General features: G+C 42.9%; 2 protein-coding genes and 1 pseudogene across 5 annotated transcripts in view; 1 reads left to right on the forward strand and 2 right to left on the reverse strand.

Annotated features, from left to right (window-relative positions):
• LOC126253648 (T-cell immunomodulatory protein) overlaps positions 1 to 16868 on the reverse strand; it is a 443932-nt gene extending 427064 nt beyond the window's left edge. The window contains exon 1 of one of the 2 annotated variants that reach the window (XM_049955152.1): positions 16643 to 16868. In XM_049955152.1, coding sequence (XP_049811109.1) covers positions 16643 to 16677 — 35 coding nt within the window. In that variant the 5' untranslated portion in view covers positions 16678 to 16868. The remainder of the gene's footprint in view (positions 1 to 16642) is intronic. The other variant, XM_049955155.1, reaches the window with a different exon arrangement.
• The window catches only part of LOC126253651 (transmembrane protein 47), a 387066-nt gene that overhangs the window by 194736 nt on the left and 167814 nt on the right, over positions 1 to 24516 (forward strand). The window contains exon 1 of one of the 3 annotated variants that reach the window (XM_049955161.1): positions 8705 to 8803. The exons of the other annotated variants lie outside the window; for them this stretch is intronic. Coding sequence (XP_049811118.1) covers positions 8741 to 8803 — 63 coding nt within the window. The 5' untranslated portion in view covers positions 8705 to 8740. Of the gene's footprint in view, positions 1 to 8704; positions 8804 to 24516 lie in introns of those variants that run through there. 3 annotated transcript variants of the gene reach the window in all.
• Positions 8088 to 8204, reverse strand: LOC126253775 (5S ribosomal RNA; annotated as a pseudogene).

Genomic DNA, 24516 nt, shown 5'->3' on the forward strand with positions numbered 1-24516 from the left:
ACCTAACTAACCTAAGAACATCACACACATCAATACCCGAGGCAGGATTCGAACCTGCGTCCGTATCAGCAGCGCGGTTCCGGACTGAAGCGCCTAGAACCGCTCGTCCACTGCGGCCGGCTAAGAATCTCTAACTATATTTCTGAAGACATACGAAGAGCTTTGGGTTGATCTTCCGTATACAGACGTTTCGGTTGTTAGAGAGATTGGAAAGAACACTGGAACAAATGTACACCCCAGAATGCCCACCTCATTCAAGACCCGACGAGGAATGTTTCAGGGTTTGACTCCCCGTCGCGAATGCTCGGCACTAAACCACATCCGAATGTGACGAGCGTGATATGGCCACGTCGTGAAGACGTGAGGTTATTGTGAAAGGGCTGTGTATGTCTGTTATGCGGAGGAACAGACAGTACACACATTGTGGATAATCGTCCACTCCATAATTGCACTGGTGGTCTTGGTCTGAAAGACAGGCATGAAGTGACAAGGAGTGCTGCTATCTGGTTGATTAGTTTAAACATTAACCTGCAAATACATAATTTTTGTAATGCCATATGATGATAATATAATTTATTATTATTATTAAAATTTGTAATTTCCGAACAGCTAAAGTCGTCTACTCCACTTGAAGACATTAGTAACTAACACAGATATCGGAGGAAAAAAGAAACTTATCGTATTCATAGCAAGAAATTGTGGGCGATAATATTGAAAAGAGGTTGCCGCAATAATCTCTGGACAAACCAAGAGGAATAACTTTACACCTGGAGTGCAGACCTTAGCGTGCTTGCGGATTTCTGTCGGTTGCTTTTTTTGCAAAGTTTCAGTAATTATGTTGTTTGTTACGGATTATTTACTTAATTCTGATTATAAACCTAATTTCATACGCTAGAAGAGTGTCGGCAGGAAACAATCAGATCAGTTCACGACTGCCGTAATCTATTAGATTACCTCCTCATATCTAAAATGATGACCTCTTTCATATAAGCTAGAATTTTACTCTATCTCCCGTCTTTTTGTTCCTGCAAACGGTAACAGAAAGTTGACATGGTTATTAAATTGTTGTGAAGGCGCGTTTACTCTGCAGGAAATTAACAATAATTTGCAACACTATTCCCAAAATCCATTATCTGCTACCTTGTGCACATATCTCTTTGACATGGAAATATGTAAAAATGTATTTCACTCAGACTGAAAACGAGGTGTCTTTGCACATGTTCATAATCAGTTTCCACTTAAGGAGTATTTGCGTAGCTCGTGCGAAATTTATCATGAGTGGTGGTGAGTCTGAGCAAATAATGTAAATTTTGTTCAAGGGCTGTCTGGGACACTTGATTTTACAAATAACTCTTACCTAATCATTTGCTAATACAATAACTGATTTACCGATTTAGTTCGCATCTCTTGATATTCCATCATCTTTTGGATATACATCGTGGGCATTATCTTTTCTTGTGATATTTCGGCCGACAATTGTACAACCATCTTAAAGGTGAGTCGGAGACACAATTAAAATAACTTGAACGCAGTACTGTTGGATATAGAAACACATTACTTCTCATGACATTGTTTTGCACAAACTCAAGTGAATTAACAAGGAAGTGAAAACAAAGAAGAATCTATTTTCTGATCAGCCTACACCCTAGGGAATCATGCAGGGATGTGATGCCCGCATCGCTATTTCGTATATACGAGGGTTAGCGTTAAAGTTTTGATTACCAACTCACAACAATACAGATTCGTAATTTTTATTATTTGTTTGCAGTTAGATGTCTGCAGTCCTTATACACAATTAAAACCCCGCCCCACTGTACCGTAGCACGGACTAGAGGAACCAAAACAAAATGGCGTCACGCATTGTTAAAGCGGAGATAAGTTGCGACGTCATGTTTTGGCGCTTCTAGCTCTGCCTACTGTACTTTGGCACGGTGATTTCAATACGTGCTAGAACTGCAGACATGTAACTGCAAACAAACAAGAAATAAATTACATAAATGTATTTCTCCGACGTGATAATTAAAACTTCATTAATACATCTTGTACATAAATGACTTCTAAGAATCTGGAAAGAGGGCAATTCTACTTAGAGACTCAAATTAGATAGTTAACAGTATGAGAACACTTTACTGTTCTTCAGTAAAGTAACCGTTCAAGAAAGTGAAAGTGAAAGCAAACTGCAAGGGCAGTATATAAGTTGCAGTTCTTGAGCTGCTAATTTAAAGTTAGGCATTACTTCTCATAGTACTATCTCAGAGTTTTAACGTAAAATGTAATTCCATTACATTTTTTATTTCCCATTATACGTGCTGCCAGGCCTTGCAGTGAAGCAGCGATTAACGTGGGAGGGACCAATCGATCTCCTGTATAGAGCCACCTGCTAGCCGTCAAGGTCTGATGTAATACAGGTTGATTATAATGAAACCTTCGCTTCTTGAGCCAGTGTAGACGGAAAACTACACTGCTGGCCACCGTAAATGCAACACCCTGAAGGAAGCATCCGAATCAAGTGAAATTTACACCATGAGTTTGCAGCGATGAGATATGCAACTGATTAGAATTTCAACGCAGACGCACATCACGCGCGCCTGTGGCGCCACCTCATAGCGCCATTTAAGGCTTGGCGATTTCGACGAGTGTACGTTCGGCACGTGTGTTTACCTTGTGGTTGTTTCACAAGACGATCAGTTATGCCTCGTAGACAACAGCGAACATCTTTTGATCAAGTATCCGAGTTCGACAGAGGAAGGATAGTGGCTTACCGAGATTGTGCATTATCATACAGAGAAATCGCTAGTCGTGTTGGACGAAACCAAACAACTGTAATGCGGATATGTGACCGTTGGATGCAGGAGGGTACGACGGACCGACGTGGTCGATCGCATTCACCTCGGTGCACCACTGCACGTGCCGATAGGCAAATTGTGCGCATGGCAGTGACGGATCGCTCAGTGACATCCCGAACCATAGCACAGCACATTGCGTCTGTAACGCATCACCCAGTGTCTGCGCGTACCATTCGACGCCGTTTACAGCAGAGTGGTCTGTCCGCAAGACGTCCATTGCTTCGTCTACCATTGACGCAGAACCACAGACGTCTCCGTCGCCAATGGTGTGATGACAGACGGATGTGGACGGCAGCATGGAATGACGTTGTCTTTACTGACGAGGCACGCTTCTGTCTGCAGCACCACGATGGTCGGATTCGAGTGTGGAGACACCGTGGAGAGAGGATGCTGGACAGCTGCATTATGCACCGCCACACTGGTCTTGCACCGGGTATTATGGTATGGGGCGGTATTGGATATTACTCTCGCACACCTCTAGTACGCATTGCCGGTACTTTAAATAGCCGGCGCTACATATCCGAGGTGCTGGAGCCAGTTGTCCTTCCTTACCTTCAGGGCTCGGCCACAGGCATATCTCAACAGGATAATACGCGACCACACGTGGCACGCATTGTCCAAAGGTTCTTCGTCAATGACCAGATTGAATTGCTTCCCTGGCCGGCTCGCTCTCCGGATCTTTCGCCGATAGAAAACATGTGGTCCATGGTTGCTCAACCAGTGACCCAGATTACATCCCCAGCTGCCACACCAGATGATCTTTGGCAACGTGTGGAAGCTGCTTGGGCTGCTGTACCCCAGGAACACATCCAACGTCTCTTTGACTCAATGCCGAGACGTGTGGCAGCGGTGATCTCCAACAATGGCGGCTACTCTGGCTACTGATTCTGGCAGGAACCACATGTCACAGACGTCTGTAAACGTAATCATTTGATACTTGGTCAACATGTTATCTACAAAATAAATTTTGTTGTGCTACCTCTTGTATTTCTTGGTGTTTCATTTACGGTGGCCAGCAGTGTATTTACAGTATTGGTACCTGAATGACGATCAGACTATGCGCTGCAGGATTTGCGTTTTAAGTAGTATTAGTGTCATGAGTTGCCAGTAGGCGCCGGTACTCCTAGGGCGACGTAGGGTTGAAACACAAACATGACTCTGAATTACAGCGTCAGTTAGTCAACACTGGTCTGGATAACGTGAGGAGGGCTTTGATCAAAACATCAGCAGCAGTGCTGCCCCTCTTCGTAAGTATCACGCTTTAAAGGAGTACGAAGTAGACTTTCCGCACTGGGTTTGAAGAACATGATTTGGAAGTGCTATTTCACTGGCTGTTTGAGAATTGTTCTTGCGAGGGGCCGATGATCAGTTGCTGAAGGTACTGTTCCCATGGCTGAGAATGCTGGACGCACTATGGGGTCTTCAAGCAGTGCGTGAGCATAGCGAGGGAGGTAGCCAGCATCCCATCTGAGTGTCATAGGCCCTCTGCTGTTCCTGATTTACATAAATGATCTAGGTGATAATCTGAGGAGCCCCCTTAGATTGTTTGCAGACGACACTGTAATTTTTCGTCTAGTAAAATCATCAGACGATCAATTCAAATTACAAAATGATCTAGAGAGAATTTCTGTATGGTGCGAAAAGTGGCAATTGGCACTAAACAAAGAAAAGTGCGAGGTCATCCACACGGGTACTAAAAGAAATCGGATAAATTTTGGCACTAAATACCTAGGAATTACAATTACGAGCAACTTAAATTGGAAAGACCACTTAGATATTATTGTGGGGAAGGCGAAACAAAGACTGCGCTTTGTTGGCAGAACACTTAGAAGATGCGACAAACCCACTAAAGAGACAGCCTACATTACACTCGTTCGTCCTCTGCTGGAATATTGCTGCGCGGTATGGGATCCTTACCAGGTAGGATTGACGGAGGACATCGAAAAAGTGCAAAGAAGGGCAGCTCGTTTCGTGTTATCGCGCAGTAGGGGTGAGAGTGTGACTGACATGATACGCGAGTTGGGGTGGCAGTCACTGAAACAAAGGCAGTTTTCTTTGCGGAGAGATTTATTTACGAAATTTCAACCACTAACTTTCTCTTATGAATGCGAAAATATATTGTTAACACCCACCTAAGTAGGGAGAAATGATCATCATAATAAGAGAAATCAGAGCTCGAACGGAAAGATTTAGGTGTTCCTTTTTCCCACGCGCCATTCGGGAGCAGAATGGTAGAGAAGTAGTATGAAAATGTTTCGATGAACCCTCTGCCAGGCACTTAAGTGTGAATTGCAGGGTAACCATGTAGATGTAATGTTTTGGGCGGCAGCAGCAGAGCAATCCCTGGTGCTGTTTGACTGTCGTCACATGGGGCAACGTTTATAGGGTGAAACTTGAATGTGGTATGCAATTGACAAATGTTAACCTCTCATGTGGAAAGTAACATGTGTTTCTTTCAATATTTCATTGGTTACTTCTCTTCCACATGTCACAAATGTTTCCACAAAGTTTCGTTATCCTCCGATCACTCGTTTTTCTTGGGGGCCCTCTCAGGTAGCGAAAGGTTATTCATAACCACCCTGTATGTGCGTGACTGCTCGTAGTTTTGTTGATATTGCTCACCTTAATGCTTTCATGTACGTCTTAACCTAAGAGGTGGCCGGCATTCTTCGGTACACTTTATGGGCTGAAAACACGTCATCTCCAGTGTAGTGATAAAAATTTTAATCGCTACTTTGCAGGTTACACGCTGCTTGTCTACGAAATCTAAGAATGCCAGCCAACCTCTAAGTTAGGACTTAGATGACTCTGTTTGCGAGCAGTATCAACAAGAATAAACATAGTATTAAAAACCAATATAAGCTATACTGTATCTGTACAGGAATGAAGTAGCCAAGATAAAAAAGAGCGAAACGTTTTGTATTTTGCAGAAGACGAAGATACACAAAGAGCTCTCCCTGTAAAGAAACATATGATTGTACACTAGATGAGATTTAAGGATTCTGTGACCTTATATAAGGAGTTAAAACTATTATCAGTTATTTGTTACATGGTCTCTAGATCATTTACACGATTTTCATCCGGATGATGCGAAACGAATCACTTTACAGGTTATATATAGTGTGTAGGATACGCTTATGAGTATCGTTACATTCTGACCATTTGCAGCGTCCTAAATAGCTCACCGACTTAAATTTAATAAGAATAAACAAATTAGTCTCTAATGTTTGAGAATGGCATTGAGTGACGTGTGAGCCTCTGAAATGAGAAGAGGGGGAACTGGTATCAGATCCTTAGTTATATCTAAACGAAAGGGCAAACGTAGTTTCTAGGAAACTGCACTATATTTAAGAAAAGAGATTACTTTCAAAATAATTGCACAGCCTACATTGGAAATCAAATTAAGGCGTGGTAAATCATATCAAAACAACGTACATTTATGGTATAGGAAGACAGGCAGCTCTAATATCACAGGCTTGTTTGCCTCGTAGAATGTGACACACATAAACATAAGTGTTTTCCGATATCTTTTTCACCCGACGTCTCTCTCGCCCTACACGCACTTAGAAATCTCATAGACTGCAAGGCAATGTTGTTGGTAGCTTTTGTGAAGGCTACGCGAATGATCATAATGATACTGCATTTAGGAGGGTAGCTTGCGTAGATGTACCACCCGTGTTACGGGAGAGTGTTGTATGTTGCATAACAGGAAGGGGCTACCACTATTCGTAACTTCGCTTTGTATGTCCGAAAGATCTCTCTTACTTCCCTGGAATGCTTGTTAAATGGCGCCTGGGGGCAGTTGTCACCATTGTCTGCGGTTTACAGAGAGAAGTAAATACTTCATGTGTACATTTTATACGCTAGCGGCACTTGGTGCGCACAACATTTATTTGTTTTGTTGGCAGTCTTCCTCTATGAATGAATTCTTGTTTAACCTTCATGGTATTCATGACAAGTGCCTATTGCTACTAGTTACTTATTTCGTATTGGTGTAAACAAGTTGGGCCAGGCATACAGTGATTCCAAGTGGGTGTTATAAAATTATAAACAGTTCTTTAAATGTGATATGTCATTACTATATAAGTAGCAGTCACGAGAAACGAAGAAATTAGTCGGTCAATCTGTATTCCTACCTATTTACTGCTGCTAACTGTAATAACTGCAGTAGGCATAGTTCTATGGGAGATGGTATGCCATTGCTTTCTAAGAGTCGAATTGTCTTTAAAGAACCAGTGATCGCCGGTCGATTGTTAGAGAGCAATTGCGTTTCCTCTGATGTATTAGCTCTGTTTACATTTCAATCTGTACTGTACTGCACTGAAAGTACCTGCACAATATTGCTAATGTAGACGGTTTGAATGTGTGTCTTACTCGGAAACAAAGTTCTTCCATTCATCTACGGTACTTGCTGTTGTCAGTAATGCCCAGTTTACTCTTGACTCTCGTGCTTCAATTCAGTACAACTCCGGTACGTCTCTGGTTTCTTTCCGGCAGCGTTAGTTGTAAGTCAACAGTGATACACAGCAGTGTAGATAGGTTTGCTGATGAAGACTTGGCCAACGAACATCTCGTGTAAAGGGTTCACTGAGTGTAACAGAAGAGCGGCTTCATGAAACTATGGTGAGCTGCTTCCGTAGAGACAGGAACTACATCACAGTACTTTTTCATCGGTGCTTTACTTTGTGTTTTGTAAGTTTTGGTGATAGCATATTTCAAATTTTCTCTCTGTTGAGTGTATTTTCACAGAAACAGAGCTTTTTGGGCTAACAAATTGAATAAATATGTAAATTTTTACTCTGTAGCGAGCCCCCGGAGACCACATAACCTTCATACTAAAGAACTCGGGGAATATATCTGTTATTTCCGAATTTTTATCGGTGAAACTCACGTTCACCCTTCCATGTGCACCGAAAGAGAGGGGTGGTTGTCGTTCGGGATAGGTCGTGTGGAGGCGCAGTTATCGGAAATCTGGAGGAGGAAAGCAGTTTATGATGAACGAACGAAGCGTGTGAATACACGGTGGCAGAATACGTATTAGCAGTCGGTCTTCAGGCCACACGTGGCCCACCGGGACCATCCGATCGCCGTGTCATCCTCAATTGAGGATGCGGATAGAGGGGCGTGGGGTCAACACACCGCTCTCCCGGTCGTTACGATGGTTTTCTGTGACCGCAGCCGCTACAAGTCGGTCGAGTAGCTCCTCAATTGGCATCACGAGGCTGAGTGCACCCCGAAAAATGGCAACAGCGCATGGCGGCTGGATGGTCAGCCATCCAAGTGCCGGCCACGCCCGACAGCGCTTAACTTCGGTGATCTGACGGGAACCGGTGTATCCACTGCGGCAAGGCCGTTGCCAGAATACGTATTACCTTTTTTTTTTTTAAAAAAAAAAAAGGTAATTGAGCTATTCTTGAGCTAGCCTTCCCCTTGCGGCCTTGGAGTTGCAGTTTCGTGCTAGTCGCCCTCACACTTTCGTGGCGTCCCTAATACTCATACCTGGTGCCGACCTTTGTGAGGAGGCCTGAGCCTCCTGTACAATCGGTGCTCTCGTATCGCTGCACTAGCGGCACCCCACGCCGCGTTCCTCAACAACAGCGGTGCAGCGCGAGCGTCCATTTAGCGCCTCCACTTGGCGCTTCGGCGCCCGCGCCACGTGTCACTTCTCGGCAGACGCCTAAACAGCCCATCCTGCCGCCACGCCCACGCCGCCTGCGCGGCGCGGTGCGGCACGGAGTCGAGGCGACCTGCTATCTCTGGCGTCCATCTGCCGGCCGCCGGAAGCTGCGGTCATCGTCCGCCGGAACGCCGCCGGCTGAGCTGGCCGACCGTGCGTCCGGCCCGGCCGTCCGCTTCTGCACCAACTCTGCTGCCAGACGAGCCCGCATCGAACCATGGGCCTGCAGGCGGTCGCCGCGTGGGTGCTGGTGGACGTCAGGAGGCCGTTGCTCGCCAAGGTAAGGGCGCAACCGGCGGCTGAGGCCGCCCTCACACGGGGCGCGGAAGCGAGCGTGGACGTGGAGCTGGCCGAGTTTTGACACGTCACAGCGTGGATTTCACCGTACAGCAGCACCAGACCCGTCGCACATTTCCTGCTTCGACAGGAACGTCGTCAAAGAGATGCAACAGGGCTGTTCATTAATGATTGTTAGCCTTGGTCGCAGTTACACAATTCACGGTATTGCCGGTTTCGGCTTTCTGTCATCTTGACTTCTAAAACAAAGTGGCAGTACACTGATACCATATATTATGTGCAATATGGCTGAAAGCCACGTCTTCTAAGAAAATCTTATTGTCGTTGTTGTGGTCTTCAGTCCTGAGACTGGTTTGATGCATCTCTCCATGCTAATCTATCCTGTGCAAGCTTCTTCATCTCCCAGTACCTACATTTGCTCCCCAAATAGCAAAACTCATTTACTACTTTAACTTGATGTTCATCTTATATCCTCCTTTCAAGACACTGTCCATTCCGTTCAACTGCTCCTCCAACTCGTTTGCTGTCTCTGACAGAATTGCAATGTCATCGGCGAACCTCCAAGTTTTTACTTCTTCTTCATGGATTTTAATACCTACTCCGAAGTTTTCTTTTGTTTCCTTTACTGCTTGCTCAATATACAGATTGAATAACATCGGGGAGAGGCTACAACCCTGTCTCACTCCTTTCCCAACCACTGCTTCCCTTTCATGCCCCTCGACTCTTATAACTGCCGTCTGGTTTCTGTACAAATTGTAAATAGCCTTTCGCTCCCTGTATTTTACCCCTGCCACCTTCAGAATGTGAAAGAGAGTATTCCAATCAACATTGTCAAAAGCTTTCTCTAAGTCTACAAATGCTAGAAACGTAAGTTTGCCTTTCCTTAATCTTTCTTCTAAGATAAGTCGTAGGGTCAGTATTGCCTCACGTGTTCCCATATTTCTACGGAATCCAAACTGATCTTCCCAGAGCTCGGCTTCTACCAGTTTTTCCATTCGTCTGTAAAGAATTCGTGTTTTGTTTTTTGCAGCTGTTACTTATTAAACTGATAGTTCGGTAATTTTTACATCTTTCAACACCTGCCTTCTTTGGGATTGGACTTATTATATTCTTCCTGAAGTCTGAGAGTACTTCGCCTGTCTCATACATCTTGCTCACCAGATGGTAGAGTTTTGTCATGACTGGCTCTCCCAAGGCCGCCAGTAGTTCTAATGGAACGTTGTCTACTCCCGGGGCCTTGTTTGTTGAGGAAATCTTAACAGAATAAAGACGAGGCGGCGGAAGGCCATAACATTCCATTAGGAGTGTCCTGATAAGAGTATCAACGCCAAATGCTTTGTGCACGCAGTTACATGAAAAAAAGCTAACTAGGGCGTTTTATACTTAGGTAGACACGAGCTGTAGCCTGTAGAAGAGTTTAGTGATGTGTGTCCAGCGTCATAGTTTAAACAGTTTAAAATGATAGCTTGGTCTTTAATTAATATGGATTCACTTCGCGAAAGTGTATATCTAGCAGCGAAACATAAGATATAATGCAACACGTAACAACGAAATATACGCACTTAAAATAAGATTAAAATGTGTATCACTACTATTAGCTTCCCCCTTTCAGCATTACAAAGTGAATAAGACTGTGCATAATAACTGCTTACGCTCAGTGGCCTAATGCAAGTCTTTCATTTGGACGCAAGTTGGGCAACTTGGACAACTTGGACAACCGGTGAAAGGGGACCTCCATGTTAACTTGGATTCTGAGTCACGTGTCGTTTCTGGCGACTGAGCACATTGGTGCTAGGTGAAGGCTAGGTTAAAGGTAGACTGAAAATTTCCGCGGTCCGACAGGGATCTGATCTCACCACGTCTCGATTTCCGCTGGACCGTCAGACCTGACAAATGCAGTGTGAAACGTGGCTAAATGACGTGATAGTCATTTAATTAGAAGTTTCGATGGTCGATAGCGCATTCAGACGCCAGTCCAGCTGGCAGTGCCTCGTGTCCTGTGCGGAACCTTTCGTTTTCCTGTGGATATGCTTGGGTGTGGGATGTAGGAGGGGGATGCAGTCTCGGTGTCGCTAATGGCCGGTGTACGCGAAACCGTGTTGTCGTTATTATGTATTGCCTCATTTTCTCAATAGACTTGGCCTTCAGCTATATTGTAACTATTATGTTAGGTTAGTATTTTTTTCCATTTTGTTTCAACAGATCATATGATGGCAGAAAGCTATACTGTTAGTGCTATCTAGACTGAAATTTTATTAATAAGTGCCATATATAATCGCTAATTCGTTTACAGTCTTCATTGGTAAGATGGATTTCTTCGTGACAAAACAGAACCTGAACGACACCATGCTGGATTCCGTCGTTTGCAGTTTTAGCCTGTATTTCATTTTTTTTAGCTTAACGTGCTTGGTATGAATATTTGCTGTTTCAAAGCATCGCCAAATCGACGGTCACTCGAAAAACGCGTTGTTTTTGGTATGAGTTGTTATCATAAAACGACGGGAAACGACATATTGGTGATCGAAGGTTTTTCATGTTCTTAACTGCGTGCTATGAAAGTATATCGGTTCAAGCCTCCGACACTTTGGGGATTTTCAAAGTTTCGTCTTTAGTCAGATCGTGAAATACCAGTGACTAAACCTTTCGTAAGACTAGACATCCACTTAAGAATATGACGAAATCGTTTGCAAAAAAAAAAAAAAAAAAAAAAAAAATTAGAGGCATATAGCTACAGGTGGTCATAAAGTTTTAATTATCACATCGGAAAACATAAGTAATTAATTTTGTGTCTCGTTGAAAGTACATGTCTGTAGTCTTGGTCCGTGTTTAAATCCTTGAGACACACGACTGTGACAACGGGACTAGAAGAAAAACAAAATAGTATATCCCTTGAAGAAGTGAGTATGGGCTGCACAATTTTGTTTGGACTCCTCTGCTGCCGTTGTTACTGTTCTGTGTCGCTAGGATTTAAACAAGGACTAGCACTAGAGACAGTATCTTCAGGCGCGCGCGCGTGTGTGTGTGTGTGTGTGTGTGTGTGTGTGTGTGTGTGTGTGTGTGTGTGTGTGTGTGTGTGTTAGCATAAGGTAGTTTAAGTAGTGTGTGAGTCTAGGGACCGATGACCTTAGCAGTTTGGTCCCTGAGGAATTCACGCACATTTGAACATATTATTAATAGAGGAAAGCAATTTCGTAAATGAGTAGGCGATCGCGTAATATGCCGTTATTTAAAGACCTTTTGGCTTCTGCCATCATGAGGTTATAATACTTCTCGTACTTTGTTTGAAAATTTTACTTATATTAAAGGATCCTAAAGTGAGTACTTAGATAAGGAGCCAGTGGTCGGAAACGAATATTTGGATTTTAATGGCGTAAAGAACTCGCACCTCGTAGCAACGTTTTAAATTCATCGCAACTGTTCAGAGGCATGACTGCCACTCTGTGCTTCCTTTGCAACGTAAACTATTTGCTATTAATGATAGCATGTGTAGTTAATGCTCCACCTCATTCTTCGAAGTGTGCGTTTCAAAGGCAAGTTAATGGGTAGCTGTTGGTGGACTATTTCTCCCACACGATCCAACACCTCAAGTTCGACTGTGGTAACAGTTCTTTGTCGAGAACCTGGCCAGCTTCCTGTGCCCAGAACGACGCAGTTTTCTTGCGCTTCTTTCCACAGCGACAAAGTTCTTCCATTTAGGGTTACTCCTGTTGCCAAACATTCCGTGCACATTTATTTAGCTCTCCGCGCAATTTATCCTACAGACCATATATTAAATTCGTATCTGCAAGTAATGATAAATTTTCGGCAACCAGTTGTGGGCTGTAAACAGTGGTAACCCACACTGTGGCCACACTAAACGATTATGTATTGTTTCTCAGTCATCGGCACAAACGTCTATGATGCAAGGATTTGTTCGTTGGGGGAGACGTTTGAAAGATTCATTTCGGACGGGTGATATCTCAAAATATTCAGTTTACTATCGTCTACCCTCTGTAATTTTGAGCCTATAAGTTCGAGACACATGTATCAGTAATCGTTTCTTCCACCACGTTACATAGTTACACGTTGTCGAATTATTTACAATTGAAGGTTATTATCAACAACAAGTGTCCAGTCTATGAATATGCTTATTCTGCTACAATGTACCGGTTACCTTTAAATCTATCACTCCAGAGAAGGAAAATGTCAATATTTACTCAAAAAAGTATTGGGAGATATTCAATAAATGGCGAGATTCTTTCTTCGTGTATACATGTGGTTCAAAGAAAGCCTTAAACAACTATGTACATTGCACATTTTAGTGCCCACTGCAATGAAAGTATAGAAAACATCAGTTACTAGAAGACAATTGAATTTTTACTGTGGAACCAATCGCTGTCCTTGGAACATTAAAGTACGCTATGCATACAACACCTAACAAAATGTTGGTAGTCACTGATCCTAAGTCCTTTTTAAAGTCAGTGATTACAAGAAACTGGGGAACAACATCTTGTAATAATTATGCCATCGGCACAATAAAACGGTGCTTTCAGTGTAACAGATAGGGAGACTCTAACAGATTACGTGGATGAAAGGTCAGTGCGGAGTCTGACATAGTGAAGACTTTGATGTACTTGTGAAGGAGGCAACATCATCATCGACGCATTCAAATATAATATTCTCCCACACATAGCTTCATAACATTGTCAAATCCAACATCAAATTCCTTTAAGAAGACTATCACTACGCATCAGTTACAGGAAAAATACCGGCCGAACCTTGTTTCCACAAAATCAGCTACGGCAGCAGATGCAGGATAAGACAAGGCGTTTGTACCGGTTTGGTCTTCATGAGATAGCTTCTTAAGAGTGCGGAAATGAAGTGTCGATGTGAATCACCTCGTATTTGTTTGCCCCCTTTAAGAATTCAACAACTAATGAAGAATCTTATTCAGAAAAATATTCCTTTCTCTGTGTTCAACAGCAGTCTCCTGAGATCACGGGTGGTTGGTATCTATTAACTAGCAACAAATGCCTCAACAAAAATAATTTATATATTTTGCGCAAGTTGACGAAAAAAATTATCTATATATGTACATAGAAAATTATGTAAAATAGATGACAGAAAAATTATGATTGTAGTGTTTATGATGTGTACGTTAATAATAATTATTCTGTTACTGTCATAAAACTTCAATCTACACACTCGTTGCTATTACATGACCTGGTCAGTACCTTAATTAAGCTTGTTGTTCTCTGTGTCTGTTTCCTGTAAATGTCTACGTGGAAAAATCTTATATGGCGTAAAGGCCGGAAACCAATAAACAAAAATAACGTTACATTATTGTTGAGCTCTCTACTGCCTTTTTGTAGTTGCCATCGTTTGGCTTCGGTGTGCGGTAACCTTGCAGAGAGGGAACGGAACTGAAAGACCGGTAGGAATGAATGACACGCTCAGAGCTCCTAAAGGCTCGGTACTGACGTACTGGATGTCCATGTGGCGAGTCGGCGTTACACAACTTCCGACTGCGAAACCCAGAAGGCTCAGAGGAAGCGACGACGTTATCGCGTCGCAGCTGCAAGCGACAGCTGACACAACCGGCCACAGTGGAAGTCACAGGGCTCGTGCAATATCCTCTGCAATTTTTCCAAATGCAAGATCTCTTAGACCATTTGAATAAAGCCTACGCAGGAGACATTTAAAACTTCGAACGTCCTCTTGGTCTGTTTTGTGGTTTTGTTTTCAAGACGCTAGATCGTATGTTAGACCTGCTGCAGCTTCCTAGTGCTCTTCTTAGTCACACACAAAGTTTTTTGTGAAGCAGATTAGAAATACACTGAAAATCCATTACAATACAGACGTAGGTGCTGAAATTACGAAACTGTGACAAAGCAAAATTCTGATTTTCCCCTCCAGATGATTATTTTAAAGTTACTACAAAAATGAATCATCAGGTTTCATGCCTTTACTTGGTTGGTTGGTTGGTTGGTTGTTTGGGGGAAGAGACCAAACAGCGAGGTTATCGGTCTCATAGGGTTAGGGAAGGATGGGGAAGGAAGTCGGCCGTGCCCTTTCAAAGGAACCATCCCGGTATTTGCCTGGAGCGATTTAGGGAAATCACGGAAAACCTAAATCAGGATGGCCGGACGCGGGATTGAACCGTCGTCCATCCGAATGCGAGTCCAGTGTGCTAACCACTGCGCCACCTCGCTCGGTTCATGCCTTTACTCTTCGTTCCACTTCTTTTAGCGCGGCAGCATTGTGGGTATTGCCTGTTAAGGAAAGAGTACTAGTGTTGGTAGTGTTAGTGGTTTCTCAAAGAAGTTTTAGCAGTCCATTGTTTCTAGGAAACGTGAAGGGAAAATATTGCAAAAGGCTACACAGTTGCTACAAGTCTTTTAGAAGAGAGATTACGTCGACCCTCTAGTGTCGAAGAGAGATGGGATAGCACAAAGCTGCAAGGGTGAAGTGTGTTGCGTAAAACGGTAAGTCAGCTGATGGCCGAGTACAGTTTTGCGTAACAGCACTGTTTTAATCTGGGAGATGACAACGATGTACATATCGATCTACCGGCTCAGCGCCTCGAGCGAAGCTGTTCTCCTTAATGAAGGTTTGACGATGTCATGACCTGAAAAGTACGGGTTTCTCACCGAACCTTAAAACTTCCTTTCTGGTGTACGGTGATAATATCGTGGACATCCTCAGTTTAGAATGACAGGACGAAGAAAACATAGATCGAAGTAAGTACAGAGCAGCAATTATCACATGAGAAAAGATCACGTTTTTCCGATTACTTAACTGAAATACGAACTACTTCGTGGTGTACACGTTTTTAGATCTTCGAGGAAGCGCCAAAGTCGTAATAACGGCAAAGTCATTTAATTCAAATGTCTTTCTTGCGATGTTTCTGTCACTGGCATTAAGTGCTTGTAATGTCTTATAAAGTAAACTTACAAGATAGCTGGCGTGCACAAAGTCTCAGTAAAATACATGCTCTGCAGTTTGTGAAACCTATATTGCAAAAGCAGTGAACCCCAGGATCACAGGTTCTCCAATATCAAGTTATTGGTCTTATAGTGGTCTTCGCAGCTCATGTCATTTAACTGATCATTATGTAGTTCTTTCCTGTCTGATGGACATCTACTCTTTCATATAAACCCGGAAAACTATTGTGAAGTTCATGCAGAAGATACATTGCACCAACATTGTCGATTTTCTTTCCTATACCATTCGCGGAATTTGCTAGTGAAAAATCACGGCCTGTATGCCTCTGTATGTATTTTAATTTTTCTTATTATCTTAATCTCTACGCTAAATGAACGGTGGTGGGAGCCAAATTGTCCCTGTCTTCTTCAAATACAGGTTGTCTGACGTCACTCAAGAGAAATACTATATCTTTAGTCCAAGTATTCCGTTTTACAGTTCCCGAGTATTCCCTTACATTCACATTTGATTGCGCAGAATGATATTTCATTCCACCCTTTTATATATGAGGTCTAAGACGTATCAAGCGTAGCGCATTCGTGCCAATAGTTTCTCTCACGAAGCGAAAATAGCATTCATTTCACTCGCGTAGAGATGGCTGGCGGACACAGTGCTACTGGCAAAAGCCTTCATCTATTTATCTTCCATTTGTACCCCCTAAATTTACGTTATGCTTCGTCTGTTATTGATTACGAGATAATTACGAGAAACGTCTTGGTTGACTTAATATTTTTCATATTGTTGAAGTATTGCCTTGGATTATGTACAGTGTTTTTATAATGAATGTTATATCTAGCTTTTAAATGCTGCACGGTATAATTAAGAGCGAAATTATGAATAGTAGTGAAGATGTACTTACCCAAAGAGTTCACCGTTCTCGTTAATCAACGCCATTGAGGTTAGCGTATTGTTCTTTTCCAGTGGGTACTCGCTGGCCTTGCCACTGCGGCGAGAGATTCCTGTCTCATTAGTGTTGGTACGTCTGCAGTGCCCGAAGTAAAAAGATTTATCATAATATTCTGCACTGCTAAAGTAATACGCAGACTGACCACAGGAGGCGTGAGAGAGGCTTCTCGGTGGGTAGTGTTGTGCTTACTGCCGCAAGGTGGCGCCCGTCTTGGAAGTCGATTTTGTGGGGGACTCGGAAATCCGCAGTGGGGCTTCCTCCCACCCAGCTGCGCTACTGCTGGCCACTTGTCTTGAGGAGTAACCTCCAGTCGCGTCTGGAAGCGTGCCGTGATAGACCCACAGGTAAATGCGTACGCTGCTCGTTTACTTATCATTGTAAACTGTACGTTGAAGGAGACATTGATATGAGAACTATATACCACAAAAAATTCTCCTGCTGTACTACTGTTAAACGTTAAAAGCATTTTCCTGCTCTGAGCCGCCATCGATGGTGATATTAGCCAACGAAGTCTTTTTCGTATACTCTTTTCTTTTTAACAGTAACACATGACTGAGTCGCCAGACAACGTCTGGCTATATGGAATGCCACGCAGGAGTGTGAACCTGTTCCCTTGATCTTCCTAAATTTTATGTGGAATCGGCAATTGTTGACGTTTGAATTCAGTTGTTTGTAGTACTTTCTCCCAATCTAGAGTGCCTTCTTTACAATTCGGTTCAAACTCTTGGTAGCCCTCTGTCAACACCGGGAGTTTCTCGAGTAGTTAATTTTCGGTGCAAACGGCAACTGCTGTCCGGTGACAGTGTGGTGGTAACCATCCACATCAGTAACAGGAAATCGTGCGTTTCTTTCGTAGCCCTGAAGTATAACTGGTACTCATTCGCAGCGGCGTAGTTTTTAGCGCCCCCTTACTTTATGGAATTCAACGGCGTGGGATTAATCTGTCATGTCGATAGCGTGATCGTGGGGCGAAAAAATTACGTACTTCCCTTGGCGAGCTTTGTCGGGAACAGCTATTTTCCCGCATTTCTAACTGGTAAATATTCACTGGATACGAGTAAGGACAAATGACAAGAGAATAACAGAACAAAAACAATGGTACGCGTGGACGCTATGTGTGGAATATCATAATGTCTCTCGAAACTAAAATACATATTGATCACATTATACTTATCTAGCGCTGCATTTGCTCTGAGAATTTCTTACTTATTTTACTTTCTGGAGCGCCGCCACGCAACATCTGTGGCAGCTGAACGGTTCAACACAATATGTGCTGACAGGATTTCTAGGATCTTCACTATAACATTATTAAAATGCAACGTGCTGACGTTCGTTACTACTGAGATGGTTCTTTATAAAAATTACTATGAATCGTTCAGGTTTTTCTATGCTTGTCTGATCTTCTGAAAAAAGTTACAGTGAAACGGACTAAAGTGTTGTGATGAATGGCTGTCGTGGGGAAGCTATGGCACAAGGCAGGCATTAAATTCATGAGACGTACTGTTTGTCAATTGTATTGCTCATTTTAGTTGAATCCCATTGAAAAAGAAAGCAGAGTAGTATTTATAGCACGCCTTTTGGAGCAGAAATTAGTGATACATGATTTCGTATGTGTGTTTTGTGTTGGGTGAAGGCAGAAAGTCCGATTTCGGATAGTTATATTCGAATGTATTGTGTGTGAACACCTCATACTGCGTTGAGCAGTTTTTGAACTAGAAATATTCATTGTTGTGGGATTTAGGGAACCATGATACGATATTTGAGAGATCATCTTATCCTATTAGAATAATAAAAATTTAAGAGCTTTTCTTCCATCTCTTTCGTAAATAGTAATTTTTAACTGTCTTGCATCGAAATTTTGTATACTATTTAACTATAGCTCTGTTTTAGGTGACGCACTATTGCCTTCGCAGCTGCATTTAGTACATAGGTATTCCGTTTAACAAGTGTGACAGTTGTGCCATCCGGGAACAGTGTAGTGTAGGATGACGTGTTGTTGATACGCAGCTTAAGCTGTTTACTCTGTCAACAAAGTTACACGGACTGTTAAGGCCTGTTTGCTGAGTGCTTTGATATTAGGAACCAGTGGTCTCCAGTGGATCCTTGCCGAGCAGTTGCTTTTGGTTAAATTTTTTACGCTAGTAACCTTTAGGTATATCGGTCTACACCGGACGAGAGTCGAGTTTCCGACGGAAACTTATCCGCTGACTCAGGGTGCTCATTGTCAACAACTAGCTTCAATACTCCTATTAGCTCTTAGCTCCCAGGCTTGAACTCTTGATATACCACTTGTGCAAAGACAGATCAGCCGCAGTGCTCATTTTTCGTGGTCGGCTCTGTTTGCAGTCACGATACCAGTGAACTAAGACGTCGATAATGTGAAGAATGTACATAACGATATTCACTTGACGATCGCATGGACACGCTCGCCTGGATTTTAGCAGCAGCTGAAAATATATATACTAGTCTTTTGGGATCGTCTACATCACCGTACTGTTGCCGTGACCAGAGTGTTTTTGTTTTGAACAGATGCTGTAAAGAAATAAGTCCGTTCAGGAATTCTTACTTATCAGTATTCTGCCGAAAGTACATATTTTGCGTGAGAATTGTTTCAGTACTGTCGTATTTTGTTTTCCAAGATTTACGTCTAATTCAGATACACACTTTAGTAGTCATGTCGTAAAAGCTTAATTCGCTTTTAATATGGAATGTTGTGTGTTATACGGTCCATAGACTACGCTGTTCAAGCTGTTAGTGGCGGTGTGATAATTAAACAGGAGTTCAGGTGCACAATGAATAATAGGCGGAAAAAATTGTATCAACGACAGGACCTCCAGACATCCTAGAAGTCCCTTTCGCTCCACAGTGCTTGGTCCTTGAGTCGTCTGAGGAATTTAAATCCTCTTTGACATCGTAGAAAGTAGAGTATTTATTCCTTTATCTCCTATTTTCGTAGCGTACCGAAAAATTAGGTAGCGATATCGCTAAGTTATTTTGAAATTCAGTATTCGTTTTCTCTTAATATCAAATCATAGGACGTTTGAGGATGGCACCTTAGGGAGCAGTTGGCCACTGGAGATTGAGGGCTTCCCTTCATTAAACTTTAACTACTAACAAAAATTGTTGGTTAAGAATTTGTTTCGTCCCAGTTCGCTAGAGTCTGATTTCAAATTGTAAATAAGATCTGTTTGGGATGTGATTTTTCTTCAGTTTCTCGAAGTTGATATAGCCGTACTCCTAGAAGAACGAAATCCCGTATTAATAACCCGGACGAGGTCCTGATGGAGGTGATCTGTCATTTCTCTGTAGGATCTGCTATGTGGATCTGCTTCGTGTAGATACGTGGTTGTGCGTGTGGATTTTTGATTATGAATAAGTAGGAGCTGTAAGAAAGGGAACAGATGCAACCGAATGACTACTACTCTCCAGTAGCAAGCACCATGGGGGCCGGCGAGCTCAACGTTCCTCATTTAACGGGTGGATCACCATCAATAGCATCACGCCGACCCGATGCTCGGGACACTGCGGGGGCGAGAGTTAAACTTCTCAGCTATACACCTGAACTTCAAACCAGCAACTCTTTACTGATGTGCGTTAACGACCACGTCTAGTGGAGACGACTGAGATGAGGCTTTGGAAATATTCTACGCAAACTAATTTCAAACGTAGCGACGCTGTGCTGCGATAACGATTCATTTTTGAGACGTACACTAGTTTGCAACGTCGTCTTGGCTGGCTCTTCACTTTCGTGGAAAGAACACACGGTAACGGTAACTCAAAACCTATGTCTGCAGGGTGTTGCAGACACGAGTGAGAGTGTGCAACCTGAGTGATGTGGTAGGAGCGTGTATCGGGTGGGCGTCTGAGAGTCACTGGAGCTTTGGAGTTGTTCATCACGAGAGTCGTCCAGAAAGTAACTTCTTATGACATAATTGAAATACAGAAATAGTTAATTTTATTACTTCTCTACTTTGTCATTCAGGTTTAAGGCCGTACCTTATCTCATAACGATTTGACAAGCTCCTTCTGCATAAAGTTCTACCGTGTGAAATTCCTAACAGCCCGTGGCAACGTCTTCCGTTCTTCGTCGCAGACGAAGCGATAGGAGCCAAACCACTTTCTCACGAGCACGTGGAGGTGGGAGTCCCATGGAGCCAAATCTCGACTATAGAGTGGATTTTCGAAAACGTCCCATTTGAACTTAAAATAATTCTTTTTTGCCAGGATGTATTTGGCCTCTCATTAAAAGAACACGTCATCGGTAGTACAAAGAAACTGCGTTGCTTATTTTGACTTTTCTAAGTTCTTTAATGTCTCATAGTAGCCTTCATAACTGGTGTTCGCGCACGTTCCATAAAGTCTTCAAAGAGAAGAGCGTGAGGTTTGCTTTTCCGAAGCTATATAAAATCACACCATTCTCTGGTTTACTCTCCGTGTCAGCATAGGAAGCCCATGTCTCGTCTCTTTTAAGTTTCGTGATTCTCAGAAAGGACTTTCGGAGTCGACAAGCGTAGAACTCGCGGTACCCAAATTCTCGCGTCAGTTTCCTGTAAAAAGAAGTTAGTGTAAGTGTAGAAGTTGTCAGACAGTTGAGATGTAGTGAGACGCCAGTTTCTGGATTTTTTTTTCTTAAAGTTTCTGTACTAGCACATTGCTAATTAGACGGTCACTACTGCCGCAATCAAGACATTCGTCCACTCCTGTACAGAATAGACGAAAATGGACTAGTCAAACGAGTATTTGGTTATAACTAAATTGGAATCCATTGGATACGGTGGTGCACAGAGATCGTTGAATATTCAAATGTAAAGGAGGATGGCAGTCAGTCTCAGAATCAGTAATTTATTGTAGATCTGGATTTAGACTATAACATACTCTTCGTGTGTGCATTACCAGAAGAGTCACATAGACAAAACGATGTCAGAGCATTACATACATACACCAATATGACTCTTCTGGTAATGCACTGATGAAGACTGCATTACAGTCGAAATCTAGATCTGCAGTAAATTACGGTTTCTGCGACTGGCTGATTACCTCTGAAATAAAAAAAACCGCCACTGTGTGGATTAAAGGAGGTCGGAAAGACCTTGAAACGCCCTGACATCCCAGAAGCCCTCATGTTAGAGCGGGACTTGCTTCGAAGCAAAATACACAGTTTGTAAGAGTAAAGAACTACAAAGGCGGGAAGAACAAAAGCAACAGTATCGTGAGCGTATGGAAGTGTTGGAAAGAGGGGAAACTCTGGACAAAGTGAAATTGTAGCTTGATCCTAAGTGGTCATTTCGGAAAAAAAAGCTTTGACGCACACCATCTTTGCTCATTGCTTTCGTACGTATACGAGTACGCCAAAAATTTGACTATATATGTCAAAAAGTATAGAGTTTTTTTTTTCACTAAAACCTTTAGTGTTGTGGCCTTCAGTCGGATGAGTGGTCTGATGCTCCTCTCCGCACTAGTCTGTGATGTTCCAGCCGCTTTATCTCTCGTAACTACGGCAACCTGCATGCATTCGAACTCGCTTACCGTAGTCATCCTCCGCCTCTAAGTTCAACGCCGCCCCTCCACACTACCCTTCCCTCTATCACCAAACTGAGTATGTATTGATCCTTTAGGATGTGTCCGGCCAGTCGATCCCTATTTTAGTCAAGTTAAACCTAAATTTCTTTTCCCTTGTGTTCGATTCAGTAAGTCCCCATTAGTTATTCGATCTACCCATCTAAATTGCAGGGTACTTCTGTAGCACAACATTACGCGAGTTCCGACATAAGGAGAACAGAAATTTCCGTAAAGTTACACACCAGACAAAAAGTAGCTGGAAAAGATTTCCTAACACTCAAATCTATATTCGATGTCAATAAATTCCTCTGCTTTAGAACCCTTTCATTGCCTTTACCAGTCTACATTTTATGTTATGTCTACTTCGGCCAACATCAGTTAAGAAAGAAAAGAAAAACATACTATCCAAAGGACTGCGCATTCGGCGAAATTTTCAACTGCGAAGCTCATTTTGTTCAGCTACTGTTGGTGAACGAGAAGCAGTGTAGCCTTCTCGCTGTACGGCAAGAAATGAAGAATGAATTCAATGTTGGTGTTAATAACTGTCATCCTCATTTACCTCCTCTGCATTACTGCAGATGACGTGTCACTGAGCACATTTGTTCTGTGCATGCAGTACACGTGAGGCGCCTAGTTGTTTCCACTGCACTGTGTGGAATACGAAGGTTCTGTTATGGTTCACTAACCTGCTGTCTTCAAGTTGATGTCCCCAGCGCAAAAAACAGCACGCAGGTCGTAGGTTCTGTTTCTTGAGGCTGAAACTGACGTTCAGCGAGGTTCTGTTCTGAAATAATGTATCACTTCTTTGGGATGCCACTCGCGTATTTTAATATAGACACACGAGAAGACTACGTGATCGTAACCCAACACCTTCTGATACAGCAAAGTACATGATCAAACACAATGTTTACGAAAATGTATCTTTACACTATTTGTGGCACGTGTCTGTGCCTCATGACTACCGGAGTGAACCTTTTAATACTGAATACTGGAAAGCACATCTTGACACAGACAACATGTCTCTTCTTCTCGACTGCCCAATCCAGAGTGACGAACAGCCCGAAACACTTCGCGCGCCATACCAGAAAAGGCGTGAACCGAACGCTTCCGAAGTGCGTCGTCTGCAGTTTCGTCAGTCTTTTGTTTTTTATTTAAATTGTTTTTCATAATTCTAAAATGACTGGGTGATAGTCAGCTGTTGAGAGATACTTGTATTAAAAGGTGAAGTCATTCCAGTGAGTAGTTTAACTAATAATAATAACTATACTTTAACGTTTTGGCGTCCTTGCTCCGAACGCAGCAACCAATCACAGAGCAGTAGCATTATGCAGGCGGTCTTTCTCACGGGAATGGTACCGAATCTAACATCTGTCACAGGTACCTCACACCACATTTCGTCGTCTATATAGGGTGTTACAAAAAGGTACGGCCAAACTTTCAGGAAACATTCCTCTCACACAAATAAAGAAAAGATGTAATGTGGACATGTGTCCGGAAACGCTTAATTTCCATATTAGAGCTCATTTTAGTTTCGTCAGTATGTGCTGTACTTCCTCGATTCACCGCCAGTTGGCCCAATTGAAGGAAGGTAACGTTGCGATTGTGCAATCACGTCATCAACAAAGATTTTCTGTGAACGTTTGAGCAGGCATTGTTGGTGATGCCTTGATTGGGCCCCATGTTCTTCCACCTACGCTCAATGGAGCACGTTATCATGATTTCATACGGGATACTCTACCTGTGCTGCTAGAACATGTGCCTTTACAAGTACGACACAACATGTGGTTCATGCACGATGGAGCTCCTGCATATTTCAGTCGAAGTGTTCGTACGCTTCTCAACAACAGATTCGTAGATTGGTAGAGGCGGACCAATTCCATGGCCTCCACGCTCCCCTGACCTCAACCCTCTTGACTTTCATTTATGGGGGCATTTGAAAGCTCTTGTCTACGCAACCCCGGTACCAAATGTAGAGACTCTTCGTGCTCGTATTGTGGACGGCTGTGATACAATACGCCATTCTCCAGGGCTGCATCAGCGCATCAGGGATTCCATGTGATGGAGGGTGGATGCATGTATCCTCGCTAACGGAGGACATTTTGAACATTTCCTGTAACAAAGTGTTTGAAGTCACGCTGGTACGTTCTGTTGCTGTGTGTTTCCATTCGATGATTAATGTGATTTGAAGAGAAGTAATAAAATGAGCTCTAAGATGGAAAGTAAGCGTTACCGGACACATGTCCACATAACATATTTTCTTTCTTTGT

Source organism: Schistocerca nitens, chromosome 4, assembly GCF_023898315.1.
Source record: "Schistocerca nitens isolate TAMUIC-IGC-003100 chromosome 4, iqSchNite1.1, whole genome shotgun sequence".
In the NCBI taxonomy this organism is placed as follows: Eukaryota; Metazoa; Arthropoda; class Insecta; order Orthoptera; family Acrididae; genus Schistocerca; species Schistocerca nitens.